The sequence below is a fragment of the Pleurodeles waltl genome, chromosome 11 (assembly GCF_031143425.1).
Source record: "Pleurodeles waltl isolate 20211129_DDA chromosome 11, aPleWal1.hap1.20221129, whole genome shotgun sequence".
NCBI lineage: Eukaryota > Metazoa > Chordata > Amphibia > Caudata > Salamandridae > Pleurodeles > Pleurodeles waltl.
This window is the reverse complement of record NC_090450.1, coordinates 827207674-827226929: the sequence shown is the minus strand read 5'-3', so window position 1 is coordinate 827226929 and position 19256 is coordinate 827207674. Positions and strand designations below refer to the sequence as shown.

General features: G+C 43.3%; 1 protein-coding gene across 3 annotated transcripts in view; it reads right to left on the bottom strand.

The window, feature by feature from the left end:
- CHEK2 (checkpoint kinase 2) overlaps nucleotides 1-19256 on the bottom strand; it is a 230996-nt gene that overhangs the window by 166644 nt on the left and 45096 nt on the right. For all 3 annotated transcript variants that reach the window (XM_069214672.1, XM_069214673.1, XM_069214674.1), the window contains 2 exons: nucleotides 17350-17440; nucleotides 1397-1505 (listed from right to left, as the gene is read on the bottom strand). In XM_069214672.1, coding sequence (XP_069070773.1) covers nucleotides 1397-1505; nucleotides 17350-17440 — 200 coding nt within the window. The remainder of the gene's footprint in view (nucleotides 1-1396; nucleotides 1506-17349; nucleotides 17441-19256) is intronic.

The following is a 19256-nucleotide window of genomic DNA, read 5'->3' as shown; positions in this document are numbered from 1 at the left end:
GATGCTGCGCGTCATTTCCCCAGCTCTGGGCGTCAATCCTCCGGTCGCGTTGCAGGTGAGAGGCGAATTTCAGCCCGAAGCCGGCGGCGCATCGATTTTTCAGCCGCAGATCGGAGTCTCGTCAATCTTTTCCCCGCACAGCGGTTGGTGTGTGGATTTCTCACTCTTGGGCTGCCAGCTTCTCCTTTCCATAAGTGTTCTAAAGTCTGTGGTTTTAGTTTCCCTTCTTATACCCATTTTGCCCTTTGAAGTGGGCTTACTTCAAAGCAAACTCTCTCTTGTTTGTGAAATCCTGCCTTGCCCAGGCCAGGCCCCAGACACACACCAGGGAATTGGAGACTGCATTGTGTGAGAGCAGGCACAGCCCTTTCAGGTGTGAGTGACCACTCCTCCCTCCCCTCTAGCTCAGATGGCACATCAGGGAATGCAGACTACACCCCAGCTCCCTTTGTGTCACTGTCTAGTGAGAGGTGCAACCAGCCCATCTGTCAAACTGACCCGGACAAACAATCCACAAACAGGCAGAGTCACAGAATGGTTTAAGCAAGAAAATGCCTACTTTCTAAAAGTGGCATTTTCAAACAGACAATTTAAAAAACAACTTCACAAAAATATGTATTTTTAAATTGTGAGTTCAGAGACCCTAAAATCCACATTTTTATCTGCTCTCAAAGGGAATCTGCGCTTTAAGGATATTTAAAGGCAGCCCCCATGTTAACCTATGAGGGAGATTGGTCTGAGTCTGCAATCAAGATTCATAGTGAGTATCTCAGCGTTCCTGCCAATTGTGTATCTGTACTGGATATGAGCAGTGAAAGAAGAACAAGGTACTCAAATCTAAACTAAACATCTAGATATAGCTGAGAGGAAGTTGGTGGTAAATGTAGAGAAAATGCTGTAATATGTCAGAGGATACAGTACATAAAATTTAAAGATCAAATGGGAGTGTTAAAGAGAAAAATAAGGACGGAAATCACAGGCAATACAGCAACATACTTGCAAGCAAAACAAACATAAGTTATGAGATAGTAGCTCCTATGCAAGCTGGCTCCTCATCATGTTAAAAAGAAATAGGAATTAGTACTTGCAAGTTGGAAATATAGGCAGTATCAAGGATAGGCATCATAAACGTTTTTAGTAATGTACTGTCTCTATCTTGGAATGGTCAGTCTCCCTAACCAACGTTAATACAATGTGAAATCAAGCCCAGTAATTGAGGGGAGTGTTCCATAGTTTAATTCTACTGTATGGCAACAACAGCTAGTAGGTTACACATTTCTCCCAAGAACGCAATTAAAGATCTGAAAAGACAAAAATAACTTGGCCTATTGTTTGTGCTGGAACTGTGAACTTCTCTTTAAAGGATAAACTGTGCAACAAATAGGTGTATACTTACTGTCTCTCTTGAACCGCTCAGCCTAAATTTCCGTCTATTGATGATCTTTACAGCAACTTTCTTACACATCGACTTCTCAAAGGCCAACTTTACCTCTCCGCAGGCACCACTAATGCAAAAATGGAGTGGCAAATCTGTAAAAGGGTGCCATTTCTATTCTCAAAACATAAATAACTTTAATCACCTATTATAACTAATTGAGTTTTATTTACTGTTTAAATGTGCACAGCAAAATAGGAAAACTTTATTGTCAAACTGGGTCTAACATGTGCACGTTTTTCATAATTTACATTAAACTGTTCCTAATTTAAGAAAAAGTCCACCAGTGCCTGCTTTCATTCTGATAAAACAGGAATCTCAATTTGAGATTACAACTCTACCTAGCTTGTTAACATTTCACTAACGTTATGCATGTGTATATCTGCGAAGAACAGAGAAGTACACAATTTATAACGCAACTGAAAACACCGACATTCGCTAAGGCTCTTTCAAAGCTACCTGCAAGTTCAAGTATGCAATCGTTATTGAAAATAATCCAATTAAAATGCAGGCTTGGTATGAGAAGAGAATTTGAATTAATAAAATGACGAACCTTATTACAGAGGACATTGGACCCTACACAATATGGAGTGCATGAGAATGCTTCCTAAAAGAGGAGCCCTATAACAAACACAAATGAAACGTGCGTTTCTTCAGTTTCTCTGCATTAGAGTGCCACAGCCTGCTGAAACAGAAGTCTGCAGTCCCATTCTTTATAAATCAGAACAGAAAATTCCAGAACATGTACAGCAATATTTAGACACTCGGGAATGATCAATGTTCTGAAGTCCAAATAACTGAAGTGAAAGGATATTTCCTCTCGAGGTGACAAATGTCTGTGTTTATGCTCGTCTGATTGCACTTTCAGGCATACTAGAGCACTTTTGCTGTAATGGTCAGACTTCAACGATATCCATGGGCTGAGTAAATTAGAATAATTTAAATGTACTTTTATCGTACGTTGATATCCTGAAAATGTGTGATGGACATTGCTAACAAGATTATTTCTCAAGGTCGGATTCTGCTTTGTAAATCTTGCTGAGATACTGGTAACATTCAAGCAAAAGGCTTCATATTATTTGTGGCCAAATCCGGTCACGCTTTTGCCTGGGAATTAGGAAATCATTTTCATGTTTCCCTAACTCCGAAGCAGTCTGAAGCTGCCCATCACCACCGAAGCCTCAAACACGAAAAGACAAATTTGAAAGCAGGACATCAGAATGATACAACACTTTTAGATACAGTTCAGTGTTTTTGATGTGATGGGGTAGAAGCAAGACTTTATGCACTGCCTATAGTACTAACTAACGGTTTTTGAGCAGCTAGAAGCCACAGCAGCCTAACGTGAATAGCAGGCAGATTTAGTAACTTTAATGTTAGCATTGCTTTGTTTCCTCAGTTCCTAAAGTAAAATTAAAGGGGAACTGGAGGAGCAGCTCCATTTTCCCCTCTAGTTTCCCAGTACAAAATAAGTTATTTAGAGTCTAAAAATTAAGGAAAAAACTCCACACAATTAGAAGATTTAATTTAAATAGAGGCTACTTTGTCAGCAACAGTACGGTAAGATGCGAGACTGAAAACATGAAATTTTAGCCAAAGTAAGTTTCTCTTGAAAAAGAAACTAAGTACATTTTTATCACTTATGAAAGATTAAGAAATGAGACAGACAATGAACTACCTAAACTATATGCACTGAATTGGATGCCAAAATATTCTTGTGGGAGCAACGTCACCTTCTTACTAGTAGTTAAGGTAACTCGTTATAGGTATCTAAAAGGTTTTAAGGTGTCAGTTTTTCCAACATGTTTGAAATCATAAAAAAAAACAAAAAAAAAAACACTGCAAGAATGGGCTTGTAACATAGAAAAACAGAAGTCATGAACATTTATATACTAAAATAAATCAACCACCTGGTGGTCAAACAGAATAGGTGAAACAAATTAGACTCAAAATGCTGATAATAGATTGGTACCTTTATAGTATTCTTCAGAAGTTAACACCCCCATCTCCCCAGATTTAGACACATGGTTGAAATGAAAAATACAACATCCTGTGGGCAATATTTCATCAAATCATCATGGAGCTGAAGGAGAAAGCCAATATCTGTGGGAAACAAATCATGTTTCTGTGCTCCGATTAGATCAGAAATATTGAGAGTATGAGCTGGTGCATTTTAAAGATTTGACAGGTCTCTGAAGAGAACTTTTTAAGGAAATGCAGGGTTGTGAGGGCAGTGCTGCAGACTGAATTAGATTGGATGGATTCCATTTTGATGTTCAGACAAATGTTGAAGAAAGTTGTTGCTGACAAGCACTGTAGTAACAGAAGTGGTTATCTGAAAACACATGAGAAGAAAAATAGTAATAAGAGGCTCAGCTTGAGGTTCTTATTATCTTCAGGGCTTTAAAGATGCACACTCAGGCAAGCAGATGCAGTAAATTATGCCTTTGGATAAACGCCCAGGCAGGTCCCTGTGAAAAAGGCAAATCCTTACGAAAAGAAGTCACAGTTCACAGATCCAATGTAATCCATATCAACTTCACTCGGTTGCTGGGTGGCATCAAAAAGAAAGGCAGTGGAGGGTGCCTGTGTTTGAAGTCAAAGAGCTGGCCGTGTCCACAGATGGGGCAAGAATGTCAGTCTGAAGCGGAAAGTTTGATTAGAGAAACCGGCCTGATGCACTTAAGTATCCAAGAAACCCTGTTACATGTCGCATGACTATCACTGGGGTGCCATTCGGTCTGAAGCTGCTGTTGCAAGGATGATACGTGACTAACATCAGCAGCAATGGAGGGAGACATGAACATACTAGATAAGGAAGATCTTGATATGCAATATACGTTTACAATAATTCTCAGAAGCTAGTACGGTTGAAAACATCCTTTGCGGAATAGGAAGTTGCATGTTTAAGAGGGCCAACTAACTGCCTACTATGATCATCCCAGTATAAGGCATGCTATATCAAACTGTGTTACCCATTTAGAATCTTCAGATTAAAAGCCATCATCATGATTAAGGAAATCAAAGTATGCTTTGTATCAACAAATGAAATGGGATCAGATCCATTATGTGTGCAACAGGCAATCAGAGGATTGAACTTAACAAGAAGTTGGTATCAATTTCACAAGGCATGAACACAGAACATGATGGCAATTTGTACAACTAGTCAAGGTTTACAGGTAGACCAATTTTGTAACAGTATGTCAAATATTTTTCTTTCCACTGTAAATTGCAATTCTACTCATACTAAAATTCTCATGTGAACCAGTAAATAAAGAAAATAGTTAGCCAAGGGAACTGATTGTCATGTACAAGTACTTGTGTGATGAACAGTAAAGGTGCAAACAGGTCTTCACTGGTGAGGACAGATCAATTGTTGCAAAGTCCACTTGTTAAGCTTGAAATTAGGGGGAATAAAAGGAGAAGTAACAGAAGGATAAATTATATTTAGATACATCCATTCTCCTGGGCATTTAATTCAAGTGGAGAATGAAATCATGATGTGCCAGCACTGAATTGACTCGAACCCTTTGGGGTTACAGGAAAATTTGTCAGTTAAATGTTTTGCAATAGGAGTAGGTGACCAAGAACCAAGAAGTATCTACATTAGAGTGACAGCTTGCCTTCTTTTGGTCCTATTTATCTATCAAGCATCAAATTAGAAAGGGCTTTGGTGCATGTGAGCAAAAAGGAATGAGGAGCGAATGAAATAGAGGAAAAGAATGAGCACGTGTTAGAAATGGGGTCATTGGTTGGCAGTGAGGTTACCCCCTGTTCAAGCAAGGACCCTCCCTCTAGTCAGGGTAAAAGAGAATCACCCTCAGCTAACCCCCGCTCACCCCCTTGGTAGCTTGGCACGAGCAGTAGGCTTAACTTCAGAGTGCTAGGTGTAAAGTGTCTGTACCAACACACACAGTAACTTAATGAAAACACTACAAAATGACAACACAAGTTTAGAAAAATAGAGAATATTTACCTAACCACAACAAGACCAAAACAAAAAAAATCCACAATACACAAGTCAAGTGATCAATTAAAAACCAAAAAGAGTCTTCAAGTAATTTTAAACACAACGCTAACGCTGTTAGCGTGGAAATGTACCTGTGCGCATCAAAAATAGCACTGCACGGGCGAGTGTGAGTCAAAAGGGGCTTGCGATGTGTCAATATCACTCACGAGCGAGACTGTGCGTCGTTTCTCCTTCGGTCGGGTCGGCGTGCGTTGTTTCTTCTCTCTGCAGGAGAACTATGCGTTGATCCGAACAACTCTCCGGTCCGGGCAGGCCTTGCGTTGTTTTTACACACCCAGCGATGTTTGCGTTGGAAATCCTGCCACACGATGATTCGAAAACCACGCAGCGCGGGTTGCGATCTCACCAGCCTCCGTCAGCGATGCTCCGCTTCATTTCTCCAGCCGCGTACGTCGATCTTCCAGCTGCAGGATATCGTCGGTTTCAGCGCGGAGGCATGTAGCAGGTCGATTTTTCAGCTGTGTCTCGGAGTTGTGTCGATCTTTTCCCTGCACCGCAGTCTGTGCGTGGATTCTTACTCTTGTTCTTCCAGCTTCTCCTTACAGGGTCCCAGGAACTGGATGGGCACCACTTGGCAGGTTAGGAGTCTCAGCAGAGGCTCCAGGTGCTGGCAGAGAGAAGTCTTTGCTGTCCCCGAGACAGCAACAACAGAAGGCAAGCTCCAATTCAAGCCCTTGGAGAGTTCTTCACAAGCAGGAAGGCACACAAACTCCAGTCTTTGTCCTCTTGCACAGGCAGAAGCAGCAACTGCAGGATAGCTCCACAAAGCACAGTCACAGGTAGGGCAGCTCTTCTCCAGGCAGAGGTTCCTCTTGGTTTCCAGAAGTGATCTAAATTCTGTGGTTTTGGGTGCCCTTCTTATACCCATTTTGCCCTTTGAAGTAGGCTTACTTCAAAGGAAAGTCTCTCTTGTTTGTGAAATCCTGCCTTGCCCAGGCCCCAGACACACACCAGGGGGTTGGAGACTGCATTGTGTGAGGGCCAGCACAGCCCTTTCAGGTGTGAGTGACCACTTCTCCTCTCTCTCCTAGCACAGATGGCTCATCAGGATATGCAGGCTGCACCCCAGCTCCCTTTGTGTCACTGTCTAGACAGGTGCAAACAGCCCAACTGTCAAACTGACCCAGACAGGGAATCCACAAACAGACAGAGTCACAGAAAAGGTTTAAGCAAGAAAATGCCCACTTTCTAAAAGTGACATTTTCAAAGACACAGGGGGTTATTCTAACTTTGGAGGAGGTGTTAATCCGTCCCAAAAAGTGACGGAAAAGTGACGGATTTACCACCAGCCGTATTACGAGTCCATTATATCCTATGGATCAACACTCCTCCAAAGTTAGAATAACCCCCACAATCTTAAAATCAACTTTACCAAAAGATATATTTTTAAATTGTGAGCTCAGAGACTCCAAACTCCACATGTCTATCCGCTCCCAAAGGGAATTTACACTTTAATCATATTTAAAGGTAGCCCCGATGTTAACCTATGAGAGGGATAGACCTTACAACAGTGAAAAACAAATTTGACAGTATTTCAACTTTAGGACATACACAACCCATTAGTATATCTTCTACCTTAAACATACATTGCACTCTGCCCATGGGGCTGCCTAGGGCCTACCTTAGTGGTGCCTTACATGTAAGAAAAGGGAAGGTTTAGGCCTGGCAAGTGTGTAGACTTGCCAAGTCGAATTGGCAGTTTAAAACTGCCCGCACAGACACTGCAGTGGCAGGTCTGAGCCATGTTTACAGAGCTACTAATGTGGGTGGAACAACCAGTGCTGCAGGCCCACTAGCAGCATTTGATTTTCAGGCCCTGGGCACCTCTAGTGCACGGTACTAGGGACTTACCAGTAAATCAAATATGCCAATCATGGATGAACCAATTACATACACATTTTGTATAGGAGCACTTGCACTTTAGCACTGGTTAGCAGTGGTAAAGTGCCCAGAGTAACAGAAACAGCATAAATAGAGTCCAGCACACATCAACCACCTGTGAAACAGAGGCAAAAAGTTAAGGGAGACAACGCCAAGGATGAGAAGTCTAACAGCACCTATGAAAGAAACTGAAAGCGGGAGCCCCAATTAAGTTCCTTGTGAGGTGGTTGAATGTTATTTTGCTCAGCTGCATTCCCAACACTTCGAAATGTACAATGTTCACCTAAGCTCCAAGAAATGTAGAACACCCGAGGGTCAATTGATTATTAGTTGCCAGGAAGTAGATGAGCTGAATGAGGCACATTTCTATGAATAATTAGTTTGAGACTCTACTCTGCACCAAGTACTCCCAACTCTCTCAATGAGCAATGTTTCTCCCTTTGCTGGATCTGCCAGTGCTCTTTCAACATGCGTGTTTGCACCTGACCTCTCTTCAGAAATTCCTTAGCATCTGTCATTTTGTCTACGAACCAGAGCAGCTACTTCTTTACTTTCATATACTTTGGAAACATTTTAAGATTTTAGAGAAAAGTCATCCATGGCTGTAGAAGCAATGCATCCACAGCTGGCCTACAAATCGACAATCAGCAGTGCTCTCAATCTCAAATACCATGGTAACGTAGGTTTGCAAGCGTGTGAGCGGTGTATTTGGTGTTCACCAGCTCTCAAATGATACAGAGGAGCATTTAAGTGTTGATGTGCTCTAAGAAGCCTGTAGCTCTGAAACAACAGCAGGCCACAAAGGATGAGGTCATGTGGGGGAAGATGACAGCTGAGTGGGAGTCTACATTCAAGGTACATATGCCGGGGACTGGTTTCCCTGTGAATGCTGTCTGTTGTGCTGCTTTACCTGCCACTTCTAACTGCCTTGATCTACTACTCAAAGACTATTCAAATTCAAAGTCATTTACTGTTAGCAGCGTAGAAGATGTTGGGTTGTTGGGCACTGCCTGAACTTCTGAAATATCTGAGCAACTTATTTACAATTAATGGGCTTCAGGGACAACTTAAGGGTATGGAAATGCTTAGAGAATATTATTTGGCTTATTGGTAGAACATGGTTTGTATTTCATTACCACACAATTGGTGAAATAGCATTTTTTACCTGTGGCCCTCGGAAAGAAAAGGTTGGCATACAAAAAGGATAATAGAGGATTAGTCAGCGTTTTTGGTAGGCCAAGCGCTAGTCGGCAAATGGGCAGTATATTTTGGTAGATCATTTGCTGATGATAACTTGGACAAAGTTCTGGGATATGATTATTATCTTCTCCCTAGTCATGAAAATACAGTATAATAAGACGCTTATAAAATATGGCAGCACAGTGACAATGTCTTATTCTCGTATCAGAGTGTGCCGGATGTGAATAACAAAACTCGAAAAAATAAAGGTCAGACTAGTACCCCATGAGTGATTCTGCTCCAGGACACACCAGGCAACAGCAAAAGCGCGGATAAAGGAAGGAGAAGTGTAGCTTATGGAGAAACATCGGTAACTGGAGGGATAAGAAAAAAAAAAGAAAAAATACCTGGTGTATTTCTCATTTTGCATGCACTTCACAGAAAAAAAACCTAGAAATTGGAAAGCAATTTCGTGAGGCCCTGCAGTCAACATCTATGGAGATCACCAGTCGGTTAAGACACAAAGGACTTCAACACAATTTAATGAGCATCAGTGACCAGTGTAAACCATAATTAAGTGAAGGCGCATTAACCTGTTTTAACTTCAAAGGTGACGGGGCATAAATATAGCAGGTGGGATATGAATTTGTTTCATCACAAAATAAGTTGCCATTTACGGAATCAAGTGATGCAAAATTATGTTAAACCTATAATTTGCCCCTTAAACACACTTATATCACATCGCTAGGGTCAGGGTACCTTAACCCTAACCCCTTATGCCACATTCAAAATTTAATTTTCACCACCGGGGAAGGAGTTCCATGAAATAAAATGGCGGTCGCAACTTTCTAGTCAGTCATTTGCAACGCTTCTTTATACCAGCATATTCACAAAAATGTGCAAATTTCCTGATTAATCGCGGCCAGAGATATACAAATGTATTTGCCCTTAAATATCTCCTAAACTACTGAACGTATTTACAAAAAATAGCTTTCTGCCAAATTCTGTATAATTCCATCCAGTGGTCCCTGAAACTTCGTGTGCGCAACAAGCATCACCATGCCACTTTTTGGGGAAATTTTCGGGAAGATTCATCAAACAATGCCAAAGGTGTAGGCAAGTCAAAAAACACTTTTTCTATGGAAACATGGTTCTAACTATGACTCGCTATTGGCGACTGCCAGTAGGTTATTTATACATATACGTAGATATGTATTCACTGAAACAACCAAAGATTACAGGGATGTTATAGTTGGGCTCACATTTTAAATGTACAATACCATAGAAATTAACTTGTTATAGTTATTTCAAGCTTGCCCGGGACCACCACCTCCCCAGGGCTACAGTTTAAAAAAATAGGGAGAGGGGGGGGTTTATGAGGATAACAGAGTGGGGGGTGGCACCATGGACCCCCGGGGCTTATTCTAATAGTTTTTCAAGGGAGGGCCACAAGGAACCCCCTGGGCTTCTGTGACCACCACCTACCCAGGGCCAAATACTTATTTTATAAAAGGAAGGGGGGGGCACCTGGCCCTCTTTCCTAGGCTGATTTCTGTCACAGGGACCCCATCCCACGGCCGGATGTTACTGGGTACCCAACAGTGTAAACATGTTGGGGCCACGGGGAGCCTCAAGGCACCCGTGGTCCCACAGGCTTCCATCTGAAGCGTGAGCTGGCACTGCTTCCGCACAAAGGGAGCTGCTACAAATAGCAGCTCCCTGAGTGCGGGAGCAATGTTTTAATCTCTTTCCTGCCCACATACACAGTGGGCAGAGAAAGATGAAAACTCAGTGTTCAGCAAGTGGGAGCAGTTTGACAGCTCCCGCTTGCTGAAATTGGAGCTATGTTTGCTGTTGCAAACAGCTACCTCTGGAGGGTGGGCTCCTCAGGGGTGGCAGTCCCCAGGGCCATGTATGGCTCCACAAGGCGTCTCCTTAATTTTAACTGTGCCCTGGGGATGTGGTGGTCACCAGGGGTCCGCAAAGGACCCACTTCGATAAAGTTATTTGAGCCCAGGGGAGGTGGTGGTCCCAGTGGCCTGTGGGGGTCTGCAAGACCCCTGCCTTTTATTCAAATACTATTGTGCCCTGTAGAGGTGGTGGTCCCCAGTTTTTTTGGGGGGGGGGAAGAAATGGGGGTTTGCGGCCTGCCTGCATACTATCAAAAAAAGCTACTCAGGAGGTGGAGGTCCCAAGGGTTGGGGTCTCATGGGGATGGCGCTGCCCCCCACATAATATTAAGTTATATATATTATTATGTAAACCCCTGGTTTACATCTTTTAAAATATTGCCCTAGGGAGGTGGCGGTCTCCGGGGCGCAGTGTAGTGCCATCCCCTGTATACAATATAAAGTTAGCCCTAGGGTCTCCCCCTATTATTATAATGTTATCCTTCCCCGAGGAGATGGTGGTCCCTGAGGCGCGCCCCCGCATATCTTTGAATCATAGCCCCAGGGAGGTGGTGGTCACCAGGGCCACTAGAAGCCCTAGGAGAGGGGCCCCTTGCACCTCCTCCTTTAATGAGCTTGCAATGCCCCCTGGACCTTGCTCATTCATTCATTCATTCATTCATTCGCATTTATAAAGCGCGCTACTCACCCGTAAGGGTCTCAAGGCGCTGGGGGGGTGAGGGTGGGGGGTCAGTGCTCAAAGAGCCAGGTCTTGAGCTGCCTCCTGAAGGAGAGGTGGTCAGGTATGGTGCGAAGGTGGCTGGGCAGAGAGTTCCAGGTCTTCGCTGCCAGGAAAGAGAAGGATCTTCCTCTGGCGATGGCTTTGCGGATGCGGGGTACGGCTGCCAGGGTTTGTCCGGTCGAGCGTAGGGTGCGCGGAGGAGTGTAGAAGGAGATGCGGTGGTTGATGAGTTTTGGTCTGAGGTTGTGAAGGGCTTTGTGTGCGTGGGTGAGGAGTCTGAAGGTGATCCTCTTGTTGACTGGGAGGCAGTGAAGTTTCTTCAAGTGTCCGGAGATGTGGTGGTGGCGGGGTATGTTCAGGATGAGTCATGCGGCAGCGTTCTGGATCCGTTGAAGTTTCCTCGGCAGCTTGATGGTGATGCCGGCGTACAGAGTGTTCCCATAGTCCAAGCGACTGGTGACGAGGGCGTGGGTGACAGTCTTTCTGGTATCGGTGGGGATCCAGCGGAAGATCTTGCGGAGCATGCGGAGGGTGTTGAAGCATGCCGCGGTCACAGAGTTGACCTGTCTGGACATGGAGAGGGATGAGTCCAGGATGAAGCCGAGGTTGCGTGCGTGGTCGGTGGGTTGGGGAGTGCTGCCTAGGGCGGGAGGCCACCAGGAGTCGTCCCAGGCAGTGGGTGTAGGGCAGAGGATGAGAACCTCCGTCTTCTCTGTGTTCAGTTTCAGCCTGCTGTCGGTCATCCAGTTCGCTACTTCCTTCATGCCTTCGTGTAGTCTGGTCCTTGCTGAGGTGGGGTTGTTGGTGAGGGATAAGATGAGCTGGGTGTCGTCGGCGTAGGATATGAGGGCGAGTCCGTGTTTTCGTGCGATGTTCGCCAGGGGGGTCATGTAAATGTTGAAGAGGGTGGGGCTGAGGGAGGATCCTTGGGGGACGCCGCAGATGATCTCCGTGGCTGTAGATCTGAAGGGGGGGGAGGCGGACTCTCTGAGTTCTTCCGGAGAGGAAGGAGATGATCCATTCCAGGGCCTTGCCTCTGATGCCGGCGTTGCTGAGGCGGTGTATCAGGGTACGGTGGCAGACCGTGTCGAAGGCTGCAGAGAGGTCCAGGAGTATGAGGGCCACGGTTTCTTCCTTGTCGGTCAGGGATCTGATGTCGTCCTTGGCTGCGATGAGGGCGGTTTCGGTGCTGTGGTTAGCTCTGAAGCCGAACTGAGTGGGGTCGAGTGAGTCGTTGGTTTCCAAGGCGGTGGTGAGTTGAGCGTTGACGATTTTCTCAATCACTTTGGCGGGGAACGGTAGGAGGGAGATGGGCCGGAAGTTTTTGAGTTCGGTGGGGTCTGCTGTTGGTTTCTTTAAGAGGGCGTTGAGCTCTGCGTGTTTCCAGCGCTCTGGGAAGGTGGCGGAGGTGAGAGATGCGTTGATGACGTCTCGGAGGTGGGGTGCGATGATGTTGTCGGCTTTGTTGTAGATGTGGTGCGGGCAGGGGTCGGATGGAGATCCCGAGTGGATCGAGTTCATGACGCGGGTGGTTTCCTCGGTGGTGGTTGGGTTCCAGGTGAGGATGGTGGTGATGTCGGTGGCGGGTTCGTGTTGGTAGTGGTGAAGCTGTTGTATATGTCGGCGATTTTGTGATGGAAGAAGGCTGCGAGGGAGTCGCAGAGGTCCTGTGAGGGAGGGATGGAGTTGTTTTCTGCATCGGGGTTGGAGAGCTCTTTGACGATGCCAAAAAGTTCCTTGCTGTTGTGGGCGTTGTTGTCTAGTCTGTTCTGGTAGGCTGATTTTCGTGCGGCGCGGAGGCGTTGGTGGTGTTGGCGGGTGGCGTTCTTGAGGGCTGACATGTTCTCCTCGGTCTGGTTGAGGCGCCAAGACTTCTCGAGGGTGCGGCATTCTTTTTGGGAGTCCTTGAGGTCGGGGGTGAACCAGAAGTTTTTCTTGTGGTTGTTGGTGTTAGCTTGGGTCTTCAGGGGGGCCAGGAGGTTGGCGCAGTCTGAGATCCAGCTCGTGAGGTTGTTGGCGGCTTCGTTGGGGTTAGTGGTGCTGGTGGGTTGGTTCTGGGAGAGGGTTGATGCGAGCTGTTCTGTGGTGATTCGATTTCAGTGTCTTCTTGGTGGTTGCTGGGTGTGGTGGTGCATGGTGGTCTTCTTGAAGCTGAAGTGGACACAGCTGTGGTCCGACCAGGTGAGTTCGGTGGTGTGGCTGAAGGAGATGTGTTTGCTGGAGGAGAAGATGGGGTCGAGCGTGTGTCCGGCGTAGTGGGTGGGGGTGTTGACTAGCTTTTTCAGTCCTAGGTTGGCGAGGTTGTCCAGTAAGGCTGTGGTGTTGTTGTCGGTGTGGTTTTCCAGGTGAAAGTTGAGGTCCCCTAGGAGGATGTAGTCGGTGGACGAGAGTGCGTGAGGGTTGATGAAGTCTGCTCACCTAGGGGCCTTAGCATTCAGTAATGTGGTAGACCTCATTTAGAAATAAATAAATAAATAAATCACAGAGAAATCAACAGATTTCTCTGTTATTCATTTTTTTTAATTGCCTTTTAGCTGGGGGGTGAGGGGATTGGGCCAAGGTTAGGGGGTACCCTGCCCCCTTTTCTTTACTTTTTTTGGGACTTAGCTGAAGCAGCGTTCCAAAATGACTGCCAACGCTTCTTGTTTTAAGTGATGGCAGCCAATCAAATTTCAACAGGAGATCTGTGGCCCTAGGTCTACAAATTTCTTTGCCCTTTAGTACCTCAAAAGCTACTGAACGGATTTACAACAAAATACAAAAGCATAATCTGCAGACCAAATGATACCTTTCTGCCAAATTTGGTGTAACGTGGTCCGGCAGTTCGAGCTGTAGTTGTGTTGAAAACTCCTATGGGAATTAACATGGGAAATGAACATTTTTTGACACCCCCCTTTCCTACGCTCCCACTAGGTGGATCACCCCAAACCTTTCCATGCACAACAAGGTTCTTGGGCACACTTTGTTTTTTTTAAAAATTTGTGAAGATTCATCAAACAGTGCCAAAAATGTAGGCAAGTCAAAAAAACACCTTCTCAATGGTAACTAGGTCCTAACTATAACTACTTAGTTGGTACTGTCAAGAAGTAAGTAAGAGAGAGAGGAGAGAGAGAGAGCACAAGAGGAGAGAGAGAGAGCACAAGAGGAGAGAGAGAAGAAGAGAGAAAGAAGAGAGAGAGAGGAGGGAGAGAGAGGAGAGAGAAGAAAGAGGAGAGAGAAGAAAGAGGAGAGACGAGGAGAGAGAGAGAGAGAGAGAGAGAGAGAGAGAAGGAGACAGCGAGTGTGTGTGTGTTCACAACTGCAATACCTATCATATATTTATATTTTTAGGCACTATAAGATTAAGTGATTTGCCAATAATCACACAATTCTGAAACAGGTCCCTAAGCAGGGATTAGAACCTAGGTTTCAAAGTCTACATTTTCTTTCAGTCAGCTATACTCAAAGTGGTTACACTGTAACATGCTGTATTTATTCAGAACACCACATCAGTGTATTTAACCCTTTTGCTGCTAGCCCCTCCCTCGCCCCCAAGAACTCAGCCTTTTTTTTTTATAGCTATTTGGGGTAGTTGGCCCTGCGGCCTCTATAACCTTTGGTACCCATAAGCTATTCCCACCAGACTTGCGTCTTTCTTTCCCTCCAACATTATGGTGATTCAAAAAGTACCCAGGGTTTTTTGATTCCCCTGGAGGGAACCGAGAAATTTGCCAAAATGCAGCTAAATGTGTGGGTTTTGGGGAAAAACGGGCTGCAGAATAAAGTGTCTGTTTTTTTGCCTAGAAATGGCATTAACGAAAGTGCTACAATCACCATCTTCCCAGCTTTCAGGAACAGGCAGATTTAATTCCGAAAAACACATTTTGTTTAACAGAGTTTTGGCATTTTCCTGGGATATAGTCAATTTTTCGTGCTTTCAACCTCCTTCCAGTAGGTGGTTTAAACGGGTGTGAAACCTATGGTGGATCCTGGAAAGTTAAACATTTTTAAAAACTAGACAAATTCTGAATTCAGCAAGGGGTTGGTTATTTGTATAGATTCTTCAAGATTTTCCCAAAGAAACTAAGTGATGAAATAAAGAATATTGAAAATTAGTAGGAAAAAACTGACATTTGTGCCGTTTTCATTTGTAACTTCTCATCATGATAGCGGATTTACAAAAGCAATATACCACTACATCGGCTAGACCCTTCTGGTTTTGGGGATATATAGGGTTTGTGGGTTATCCAAGAACGTGAAGCACCCAGAGCCAATAACTGAGCTGCATTCATGGTGTACAAGGGGTGTAGGGCAATACTTAAGGTAAAATCTAAAGAGTGAAAATTAGGTTTCAAGGAATCCTATGTATTTCCGAAATGGGCACAAAATATGGAGTTTAGAAGCAGTAGTTATTTGCACATCTCCGAATTTGTGAGTACCCTCACTAGCATGTCAATTAGAGGGCATTTCTGAAAATATCTTTTTTTTTTACACACTGGCTTACATTTGGAAGGCACACATCAGTACTTAATTTATGAAGAAATAAGTGCCAGGGCCTTTGCAGGAGAGCACTGCAGCTTGCACCACCCATTGCACTACTAATGACAACTCAGACGTTTTATACATGAAAAGTGACTAATATCTGCCACCTAAACTATTTTATAGCTTTGGATGGCAGGTATTAGTCATTTTAGTGTACGTAGAATTATTAAGCAACTGTTGTTGTGTTCATCACAAAATTCGACAAACTGCACCGCCATGTGGCTGGCTGTCATAAGTCCCGGTGTTGACAATCAAGTGCCAGTGCTGAGCATCGGAAACCACCAGCTCAAATTAAGCAATGGCACAAATGCAGAGAAATACAATTGTTAATAACACTGGTTCTACTATTTTGTGTTCCATTAAGTTTCCCGATACAAATGATACTACACCTGTGTAGTTAGGGCTAGTACACGTGACAAGGCGGCCCCAAAACACAGCATGGATACATCAAATTTTTCCACTCAAAAATGGCCTGTTTTTTTCAAAGTGGGTAACTGTGGTTTTGGTGCCCTAGCTCAGCTGGCCCCTTAGGAAATTTAGCAAACCTGCACATTTTTTAAAACTAGACACATAGGGGAATCCAGGATAAGGTGACTTGCGTGGCTCTTGCCAGACTGTTTCACACAGAATCCCTTGCAAACCTTAAACTTTGATTAAAAAAAGCAAACAAACACAGTTTCCTCACATTTCTGTGATGGGAAGTTCTGGAATCTGCAGAGCAATAGACTTCATTCCACCAAACGCCTGAAAAGCAACACCTTAACTTTTTGAAGAAATGTTTTTCAAATAAGGTTTTACATTGTTCTACAGTGTGACATTTTTTGGTGGTTACTGCGACCGCAATAATGGGAAAAACGCAATAGCCTGACAAAAAGTGTGGAGAAGGATCCATGCTTCAACTCTCGTTATAGAAAGTATGTGACAGGTGGGTGCATACAAAGCTTTTAAAAAATATGTAACCATACATTTTATGGTATATTCTACCCTATAAGGTATGTCCTGGGCCACCCGCGTGGGTGATTTGTGATCATGCTGCTTTGGAGCTCTGAATGCATATATGTTAAATGGAATTCAACTAGGCAACTGTCCGATATCTATACTTTTTTTAATTGCACTTTTGTGACTATTTCAAAAACTCCTGCTGGTGAATTTAGACCATTTCAGATCTGCATACCAAGCCCGGTGTCATTATATCTAGCAGTATTTGTACTGTCCTATGATAGTACTCTCCCAGCTTTGAGGGGAAAGAATACTGTCGACATCAGTAGTTCAGCAACTCTCTACCCCAAACGCAAAATCTCCATGTATGTACATTATTTGAGATTTTCTGCACTAAGTACTAAGGTTATTACTCATCAGAAACAGCTTTCTAATGGACTAACCAATCTCTGCCCCTGTAATTCCTTCAGTAATACATTTGACGCTGATGGCAGACATCGTATCAGAGAATACATATTTGCAAAAGATAACTGTGTATTATATTGACTGCCTAGGTGGTCAGGTGACATTACCACTTACTGCATAAGTTACTGCATCGGCTATACATTTTCAATTCCATTATCCCGACACTCTCCTTTCATCATAGACTTCAAAATTTCAATATACATTGTGATGCCAGGAACTTGACAGACAACACCTCTTTTATAATTTTAAAGTAACACACAATATTTACCTTCCAATAGTTTTTGACATGATGAATTTTTCTCGGAATTCTTGAGGATAGCCAGACTGATCATCTATCATTAAATCTGAAAAAATAAAAACTAAGGAGAAAAATGCACTCATTATTTTAACTTGTTTAATCTTGTACTACGACATTTCAAGCATCTCATCAGTTGTGGGTATACAATCAAAGCAGAAACAGGCAGAGTACTGTCAATCTAAAGATGGCTTTTAAACTTTAAAACTTTTTCCTGTTTGACAACACAAGAGAAGAAAGCTTAGTGACTTACACGTATATTTAAAATATATCACCAGCCATTAAAGAGAAGCTAAAAAATTTTAAAGTAGCAGATGGATTCAGATTTTAAAGGGCTAAACAAAAACATTTCATACACAGAGGGATGAGTTACGTGTTTAACTTAACACACACATTTCTTTCAGGATTTGTTTTCACAAACGTTTCTCAGAACACATTATCATGAATAGTCAGAGGGTCTTGTTTTGAAGCCCATCTCACAACCTGGATTAGACACTGAAAGTATGATCACTGACGTCTTAAGAGGTTTTGTGAACATCTGTAAAACGAGTCAAGAAAAATGTAATGGTCTGAAGAAGAAATCTCAAATATTTAGCTCTTGCCTATTGTTGCCAAAAGCTTCTTGTGCACAATACAAATACTTCCACTGGGCATTGGGTCAGCCTATCACTCATCATTGTTTGGCTTTTTTGTAAACCTCATGTGCTCGCTATCAATTTCTTCTTGTATTTTTCCTTTCCTGAGGCATAGTTTCTGTATCAATTTTTTGTTTAAGGACGTCTCTCCTTACACGGATGACTTCAGGAAGCAATTTTTTCATTTTTATTTCAGCACATCAAGAGAAGGCATGTGTTTGCTCTTTGATTCCATCTCTCCCCCGCTACCACTCACTCTCTGAGGTGTTTTACCCAGCTCTTCCATTTCTTACCCCTTTTTAGCTCATCTGGCTTATCTTTATTTTCTCCCTTCTCTGTTCCTTTGTGGCTTCCCACCACAGCACTGTTCGACGACACAAAGGAAGAAAGCTTAGTGACTTACACGTATATTTAAAATATACCTGTTGACTAAACTACCCCCTCTCTCCTCATCCGTTGTTTATCTTTTTTCTGAAGGCCCAGCAGCTGTAATTTGCTACTGGGACGCTACTTGCTCTACTAAGTATTTCTGTACACTTTTTTTATTTTTAAATCGCTCCATGGTGAGCATCTTAGAACACTAAATTAAATATACACAAAGAAAATGGGCACCATTGCATCATGAGGCACAGGCGTGCATGCATGGTGAGACTTACGCACAAGTGTGGTGATGCATGCGTTCATACATTTCATCAAACTGGGGATGGTCATGTTAAAAGTAACCAAACAAATAGCCACTGCAGCATAATGATGCTTAAATGTTATGTATTGAGATGCGTGCCCGCATATACTTCATCACAATGGGGCTAGAATTTTTTCTTGAATCTGCATATAGGAAAAGTGTTTATTTTTTATATATTTTAGCATCTGCAACAAGCTCTGATTAAGTCACAGGTCGGTTAATGCCTTTCAAGGGCTAGACATATTGGCTTTCCTGATGTTTGTTAGAAAACAGCAGCTTGGAGTTTGATTGTTTTAGATTGAGTTAAGACATTATTTAGAGTTTGAAGATGGCCAAAAAAGCTGAAACAAAACAAATTTTGCAATGTTTGCTTTGAACTCACTCACAGTAGTTCAAAAATAAAGTTAATGTCAATGAGAAATCAATGTCAATCTTTCAACATTTATTTTTTTTTTAAATATCAGTTATAGGACGATATATGAATGTAATTTTTTCATATAATGCCATGGAATGTATCAATGCTAAGGTGTAATGGGAAGTCAGGAGAAGAGCGGTGCGGAGTC